Source organism: Nothoprocta perdicaria, unplaced genomic scaffold, assembly GCF_003342845.1.
Source record: "Nothoprocta perdicaria isolate Ctin4 unplaced genomic scaffold, notPer1 scaffold_97, whole genome shotgun sequence".
Taxonomy (NCBI): Eukaryota; Metazoa; Chordata; class Aves; order Tinamiformes; family Tinamidae; genus Nothoprocta; species Nothoprocta perdicaria.
In genome coordinates, this window is record NW_020456276.1 from 2449674 (window position 1) to 2458099 (window position 8426).

An 8426-nucleotide genomic window follows, 5' to 3' on the forward strand; every position below is an offset into this window, starting at 1 on the left:
ACGGCGTAAAGCCTCCGGGCGCTGGAGGCGGCGGGTTCCCCCGGCCGCTCCGCTGCGCCTCCGCCACGCAGACAGCGCAGCCCGCCTTCCAGAATCGCTCCCGCCGCACGCACACACGCTCCCCTCCCTCCGCCTTGCGCCAACAGCGCGGCGTAGACGCGCTTGGAGAATACGGTGCGTAAGGCGCTGGCCGGGCGGCTGCGTGCTGGGAGCGCCTTAACAGTTACGCAAAAGCCGCAGTGCCGGGCGCACGGCGGCCGCCTTGACAGCGGCGCTACGCAAAGCGCGTAGGCGCCGAGAATGCCCCTCTCGCTGCCGGCGGGGGGCGGGTTACGCTAGTGGCGGAGCGCGCTGTGGTGGGGGCCATTGTAGCCTGGCGCCCTGAGGAGAACAAAGGTGCGGCCGGCGGCGCCGGCACCGGGACCAGGGCCGGCACCGGGACCAGGGCCGGCACCGGGACCAGGGCCGGCACCGGGACCGCGGCGCCCCGCGGACGGGTCTGCCCGGCGGGGAGGCCGCCCCGCCACCCGCTCACCCCCTCGCTCCACATAAACCCCACACGGGGCTCCGGCGCAAACGCGCTCCTGGACAAGGCGGCTCCTCCAAAAAGGCCGGTTTTGGGGGCAATTTTAGGTTTCCACCTCTGGGCAGGTTTCCACAGGGGCTGCCAGGGAGGAGCGTGAGCACCGGCCGGAGCGCTGCCTCTCAGGCAAAACCGCGACGACAGCAAGCAGTCACCAGCTGCAACATACCACGAAAATCTCTCCAAATAAAAGATTTTTTTTTTTTTTTTTTTTTTTTAAGAGACCACAGGTCAGGTTTGCATCGGTACAATCACCTCGCAGGCAAGCGCCTGGGCATGGGGCAGCCCAGACATGTGGCCACGCACTCCAGTATAAAAAGGGAGAACCCGTCCCAAAACTTGACCACTTTGAAGCAAGAAAATGCCTGCCAAGCACCCGAGTCCTTCTCTACACGTTATTTGCCCAATGGAGGATATCGGGGGATATTGGCCTCATCTTGTACTACATGTGTTAGTGCAAAAAAAACATCATTTGCAGGTGTGGATTCCACCAAAAAGCATCCAAAAAGGAGAAATCTTTAAGGACCACATTTCTTGGAGCTCATCAGTTCAGATGGCCTAATGCTAATGGGGAGGAAAAGAAAGAAGGGAAAAAGAAAACTACACACCTGGAGCCAGCCAGGCCCGCGTGAACAGACTGGCAGATCACAGTAGTAAGAGATTTTTAGAAAGTGGATGTGACATTTTCTGCATTATAAAGTCTAAGTAGACTAATATACTTTTGCACCCCAAGACAAAAGCCATCTCTATTCACACGGACCTTGCCTTCGCTGACTGAAATGTCTTTTTTGGAAAAAGAAAGCCCCATTGTTATTCAATATTGCCACTCATACCCTGAGTGAGTGTGCTTAATTTCACATGGGATTAAACCTTATGCTGAGCACAACACTGGCTTCTTCGACTCCCAATTATAAATGTACAGGAGCAAGTATAAGCTTTACTACTACAATGAAAGATAAAATAAGCAGGACCTTGAATGAAAAGCCCTAGCAGATCTGTACAACTCAGAAGGTCAAGAATATTGCTAGAAAAGCCTTAAAAAGTTTCTTTAATCTACATTGCCACTAAGAAGTAGGCTGTCAAGTGCAGAACTAGGCTGTCAAGTGCACTCTGCTAAACCCAGTCATCTGGGATTCAGCAGTTCTGGATGACATTTGGCTAAATCATAATCTACAAATTTCAACAGAGGCAGATGGAGCGGTTAATTAAAACACAAATTTGAAACACCTAATCCCCCCCAAGTGACAGTTAACACCCATAGCTCAAATTCCCTTGGAAGCAGAAAAATCATATGCCCTTTATTTCCTCTCCCCTCCAAACTAGAACTGGAGTCAGTTCCTTTTCCACTAGGCTATTAATCCCATTTAATCTTCCAGTGTTCAGCACTTCTGATACTAAGGCAGTCCTCAAACAAAGTGTCATTTAGCAGGCAGTAGAAAATCATTCCCAATTAGCATCTCATTATTAGTTAGTGGGTGACATCTACTGGCAGGACGCAGATTGCAGAGGACCCGGGGTCTGCTGCACCTCCTCGGCCCCAGCTCTTCAGCTCCAGACAGCAGGTGCTGTCACAACCACCCCATTTTCCTTATGTCACAGTTAATTATCACAGTGACTTCAGATGGGGATAACAGAAACGCTGACCTGCACACATTGTTTGTGCCCGAGTCACCGAGGGCCTGAGGCCAACTCAGCTGAATCTGTTGAATTTCTGTCTCCAGTATGGAACCGTCTCAGTTTAGCGTTGCTGCATTACTAGAAATTACTAGAAATCAAGGTCTTCCTATAAAGACTTGAAAAACTGCCTGGCAGCACCTGACTGCTGCCATGAACCCAGGCTCCTCATTCCCCCATAAATCACATCTACTCACCACAAAACCTTGCATCAAACACCAGCAAACCTCGGGAGCTCTTGTTTTCTAATCAGAAGTTATTACACAACTGTTGTTACATAGGTCAATAATCTGGCAATCTGAGTCACCTCTGTAGCAACATGAGCATTAGATCTGTGTTTAAATAACACACAGACAGCTCAGGTGACATTTTCACCTATTTTATTATACACAAAACATACGCAGAAGTTCTACTGAGGAGGCTGACCACGTCCACGACCAAATCCACCTCTCTGCAACAGAAGAGAAAGAGCATTAGAAGTCATTGCACGAGCCCCTGCTCCATGGAATAACTAGTCAGCACCCCAAAAAAGAGCACGCACGTTATGACCCACGCATGGCCCCATACCCTGAGCTTTAGCACAGCACAGGGAGTAAATCCAGAACGCAAATACTTACGAACTGGAATTCAGTAGCTGCTCCAGCACCAGCTTCAGCCTTCTTGTCAGCACCAGCTGGAGAGAAAGAGATGAATCAGTACAAAGAATCCATCCCCAAGTGCAGACCTCAACAGAGACTATGAAAATTCTTTTCTAATATAAAGAATTAAAACAGCCATTGAGACAACGACAGTTACTAAACCCACTCCAGAAGAAACCCAAAGTTCAGCTTTACAAATGCGTGAGCAGATACAGATCAATTCTGTTGGGCAAACACCTCAGCTATGCCAGAAGTCCAACTTCCCTCATTTCCTTCTTGAAAGGGGGCCAGTACCAAGGACATAACTCCCAGAGATAAGCTGCAAAACAGCAAGCTCAGCCTGATATTCATACAGCAACATGACAAGATACTCACGTGGGACAACGCTGCGTCTGTAAGTGTCCCTGTCAGCTTCTCCTCGAGTAAGACGAGCAGGGCGTTCACCTTCCAGACCTGCAAGCAAAACCAGCAACACTGAATGCACTGTTTCATACAAAGCAACTCATTTTGTGCATGACCTTGCATCTGAAATAAACCTGCCCTGGAGCATCACTATATAGCTGCAGCTTAGACAGCTCCGTATACACAAGGGTAAATACAGAAGTGATATCGTAAGGAAAACTTCAGGAGTGACATGTGTTTAACTGTGTAAGTTTGTACTTGGGTTGCAGTTATAAATAATGTAAAAATTGGATTTACAATGTCATCTAAGCAACAGCCTCCTGGCAAACACAGCTACAGCACTTGCTTCAAATAAGGGCCAAAAATGAAGACAAACAAAATCCTAGAAGCAGGGCCATTTGTCATGTCTGACAGCTTCTTCACTAAGCCACAAAACGTGCGACATTTTTATCCCAACCTAAAAACACAGCTATACTATCGGTATCACAAATCCTCCAAAATGGAATAGATTAACACAACTAGGAGCAGATTATCTATGTCACGACTGATTAACGTTGGACTTAACACTGGCAGGAAAGAAACAATCCGGTTGAACGCATCCTCCATGCAATTCCCATGGAGTTCCTATGGAAGGTCAATGATGAAACACATCCCAACAACACCAGACCAAGGCCTTTTTGCTTGGGTCATAAAAACAGAGTACAGGTTGTTTTTTTCATGTCACACCACAGTGTACCAGCAGCCTCAGATGTGCTGCAACAAACATGGGAATCGTGTTCTCTCCACAGGCCTGATATACAGTATAGGTACTAGCTTTTCCATACAGAAATCAGTTCTTAAAACAGATGCTTTTAATACAAACAGAAACTCTATACACAGATACGCCAAGAGATTTAACCATCCCAGGTCTGCTTCCACATCCTTCTTTTCTGCTAGGGTTAAACTGGGTTGGTATTTTATTTTTATTTTTTCTTCCCCCCCCCCCTTCAGATCTGTCCATCCTTCATTTCTCACAGCAAAATTACATGTGTAGCAGACAGCTTAGACCTAACAACCACACAGAGGTCTGAAATCTGCTTTATGCTAAATCTAAAGCTGAATCTAAAGCAGCTGGTCCCTAGGGAAACATCACAGTGGCAACACAATTCCTGCAGCAGGACCAGCTACTCCTGGTGAGATGGGGACTGAACGGGGTCACTGTCAATGGCCAACACACCTGCGATGCCATAAATGAAGCTCCTCACAAGAAACTCTGTGTATTTTAGCCATGAACTAAGCGCCACCCTCACATTATATATGCAGTTTCTCCAGCTCACTCATGGGGATAAACACAGCTTCCAAAGACCGCACAGGATGACTTCCAGCGCTCCTCAGAGATCAAATAAACTATCAGCTTCCCATTTCAACGCAGTTCTTGCTTTTGAAGTCAGTGATGCTAGTTTTGTTTGGCTGACAAAGCACCTGAAGGACTTGCAGGCAAGACTCCCCTACTGACACACACACACTGACACCGATTCTGAGGCAAACACAAGCAAATATGATGTTGTCTAGACATGTAAAGAATAGAGTCCTCAAACACTGGCATGAAGGGTCTCCCTCCACAGAATGCGAAACGGTTTGGGTCACAAGCACTCTCAGGACAACCTAATGTTTTAGAGCTTGTGCTCTACACAGCTGCATTTCTTTCCTGCTACTAGACAAAAAATGCCGCACTGGACGAAAGGGAAAACAGGAAAACCAAACAGAAGGGATCTCACATGTCATTTCCAAATGATTACAAGAAAAGCAACCATCCTTCTCACTCTAATTACTACTTTAGGACAGCATTATGTTTTCAGAACTGAAAGACACTAATTTGATGGCCTTCATCTAAAGATTATTTATACTGCACTACTATGTAATGCTGCCCCTCATAAAGGAATCCAAACGATTCCTAAACTATTCCTAGGCCATTAAATGAGTACCCCAAAAGGTACATTCTATCTAGGCTGCAAAACAGGGAGATCTGCAACCCCCACTTGATTTTTTCAGGCTGCTCTCTGCCACCCCTAAAGCTCCCTGCTGGAAGCACTGCAGCATTTTGCAAGGAGACACCTGGGAGGGGGCAGCTGCTGAGAGATCCACACTAGTAGATGCCTTGACACAACCAGCATCTCCAGTTCTCTTGGGAATTGAAAATCCCGTGAAGAAAATCAGAACTACAACCAAAACGTGCTCCCTGCATTTACTGAAAGCTTTTGAAGCTGAAGGCAGCTTTAAGGACTTGATTTGCCTGACAACACCCATGGCAAGGCCAATACCATGGGCATCCAAGCAGTCCTAAATGCCACACACAACCTCCCATTTGAAGCACAAATGTGTTTTCTTCTGCCATTAAATCTTTCACCACCCTATGCTACTTTGAAAGGAAAGTTTGTTCCTTGCACAGACAATGCCAGAAAAGGCTTCCCAATGTGGATCCAAGCTTAGTTCCCTGTATCTGTTGCCCTCTCGCTGCAGAACTGCAGTGATGCACAAGAAGGTTCTTCCCAAAACACCCTAAAAGCCTTTCTGGCTGCCGAGGGACACGCTCTGCCTGGGACCTCCGTGGTGTTCGGGCACCTGCTACCACCTCGTTCCATGGTGGGAGGTCTCAACAGGCCTTCTCTGTCACTCAGGTCACCAACCACGGAAAGTCGAGTCCCACTCTCTTCCCAAGCTTCTATTCCACGTCTTTCTTCAAGCACCCTCCAGCTCCTCAGTAGTCCAACAACCACCTCCCCGTCCCCGCATACAAAGCACCACGACTTTTATCTCTTTACGCACCCAAGAATCAGAGCCATCCACGCCGGCGTGAGCCGACCACCCAAAACGACGCTGCGCAAGGCCAGGCGTCGCCCGCGCCGTTACCTTTGGGCCGCGGCCTGCCGGTCTCGGGCCGGCTGCGGCGCAGGGTGGCGGGCACGATCTCGGGCGGCAGGTGCAGGTAGTCGCGCAGGTACTGGATGCCCTCGTTGGTCAGGTACCAGTAGAAATGCCTCCACGCAAACTGCTCTTTCACATAACCGCGGGATTTCAGGGACTAGGGAGAGAATCCGTGTTATTTTTCGGCCCAGCACACAATCTTCATCGCCATTCAGCATCTCCGAGCGATACCAACAACAGGGGTTTTTATTCTGCAAGCAGGGGGGCTCACGAGCAATAAGCATGGAATAACAGAGAAGGAATAGGCAGAACAGGAAACAAAGACACAACACACATGCCAGGAAGCAGGAAAACGGGAAAAACGCTGGCAAAAAGACAAAAAAATAGCCAAAGCAACACCTGGCAAGGCTTGGCCACGCGGAGCCACGGTCGTCCCTACCTGCATGGCCTTCATGACGTGCAGGTTGGGCACGTTCTTGTCGAGCAGCTCGGGGTGCTTGGGCATGTGCACGTCCTTCTTGGCCACCATGACGCCCTCCTTGAAGAGCAGCTCGTAGATGGCGATGCGGTTCTTCTTGGGCATCAACATCTGGGCGGGAAAGGGGCGCGACGCTGCGGATGGCACCGAGGGGACCGAGCGGCCCCGCGAACCGGGGGGGGTTACCGGGAAAACGGCATCGCGAGCGGCACCGGGAATCCCGAGACTTTGGCTAAAGGGCTCCGCGAAGCCGGGGTGTCACGGGGGCGGGGAACGAGGCCAGCGGCAACTCGTGAGAAAGGCCCCGCGTTAACGGGGCGCTCGGCGCGGACGGTGCCGGGATTCACGGCTGGCGACGCGGCCCGGGCGCGCCCCCCGCCGAAATAGGGCCGCGGGGGCGCGCGGGGCGGGCGGCGGCGCGGGGCGGCGCGGCGCGGGGCGCGGATGGCGGCGGGCGGCGCCGATGCGCGCAGCGCGGCCTCACCGTGGCGGCGGCGGCGGCACCGGGGCGGGAAAGGAACGCGCGTGCGCAGCGCCGCCGCTTCCGGCCTCCGCAAGGACCCCCCCCCCCGGCGGGAGCTGCGGGTGGCTTCGGCGCTGCCTGAGCGGAGCGCGTTGAGGCCCCCTCCTCCCACCGTTGGGTGGCCGCGGCGCTGCCTGAGCGGAGCGCGGCTGGTCCAGGGGGAGGGGCTGAAACCCTTCCCAAACCTCCCCCCGTTCCCCATCCCGGACCGGGACCGGGACCGGACCGGGATGGGGCTGGTGGAGCCCCCGACCCTCCTGCTGGGGTGCACGGAAGCGGCTCCCCCCTCCCTGGGCCAAACCACGTTGGGCAGAATGATAAACACTCCAATAAATATTTCAGTAAAAAAAAAAAATAAATAATTCAATAAATGTTTCATTAAATATTTCAATACGTATTTCAATAAATATTTCAATATCTACTTCATTGGGCGGGAAAGGAAACAGCCAGAGCCGGAGCTTGTGGCAGCCTTTAGATTCCAGCCCGTCGGAGCGCCCTGTTCCCAGGATTTGGCCATCCTGGGTGTTTGGGGGGGAAACACCCCCATGTGTCCCAGCCTGATGGCATTTGTGGTCTGGCTCTGTCCTCACGGCTTGTCGGGATCATCCCGCACACCCTGGCCTGGCCGGGGGGATTAGCGGCCTGGGGCGAGCGGTCGTTGCCCTGGGTCCCTGTCCCTGTCCCTATGGCTCCCAGCTCTGCCCAGTCCATGGGACAGGCAGCCAGCACCATCCCGGGAAGCCTCATGGCTGCGGGAAAGCCAGGATCCCTGTGCTTTTCCACAGGAAAAGAGCCAGGGAGGTGGCGATGCCCTTTGGAATGGACTGTAAAGCGCTCGCTACCCTCATGGGGGAAAACCTTCCATTTTCTCCCTAAAATTGGTCTGCCAAGACGTGATGCTTTGGTACCTGACGGGGGGCTGCCGGCGAGACCCGGGACTGCGACGGCAGCGGGAGAGCCCGGCCCTGCTGCCCCTGCCCGCACCGGGGGGCTTCGCGGGACCCCGAAGGGGCAAACGGGGATGGAGGCTGCGAAGGAAACCCTGGGAGGGCCGGGCGGGCGGCGCGGGGGCTCCCGCTTCATTCCCGCTTTTCCTGCGGCGCCGTTCCCGGCGCGGGAGCTGCGGCGCGGGGCCGCGCCGCCCATTGGCTGGCTAAAAACGCCTCGCTAATCCCCGCGCTGATCTTTACCCCCCCGTTCCCATCTGCCCGGGCTCGCTCCGGT

At 52.5% G+C, this 8426-nt stretch overlaps 1 protein-coding gene across 1 annotated transcript; it reads right to left on the reverse strand.

Annotated features, from left to right (window-relative positions):
* Window positions 1-2590: 2590 nt before the first annotated feature.
* Window positions 2591-7184, reverse strand: RPS10 (ribosomal protein S10). The gene is made up of 6 exons (XM_026053146.1): window positions 7164-7184; window positions 6641-6790; window positions 6187-6358; window positions 3271-3348; window positions 2875-2930; window positions 2591-2708 (listed from the first exon to the last, which is right to left on the reverse strand). Exons 2-6 carry the CDS (start codon window positions 6788-6790, stop codon window positions 2667-2669), a joined length of 498 nt encoding a protein of 165 aa, XP_025908931.1. The 5' UTR covers window positions 7164-7184; the 3' UTR covers window positions 2591-2666.
* Between the last annotated feature and the right edge of the window lie 1242 nt (window positions 7185-8426).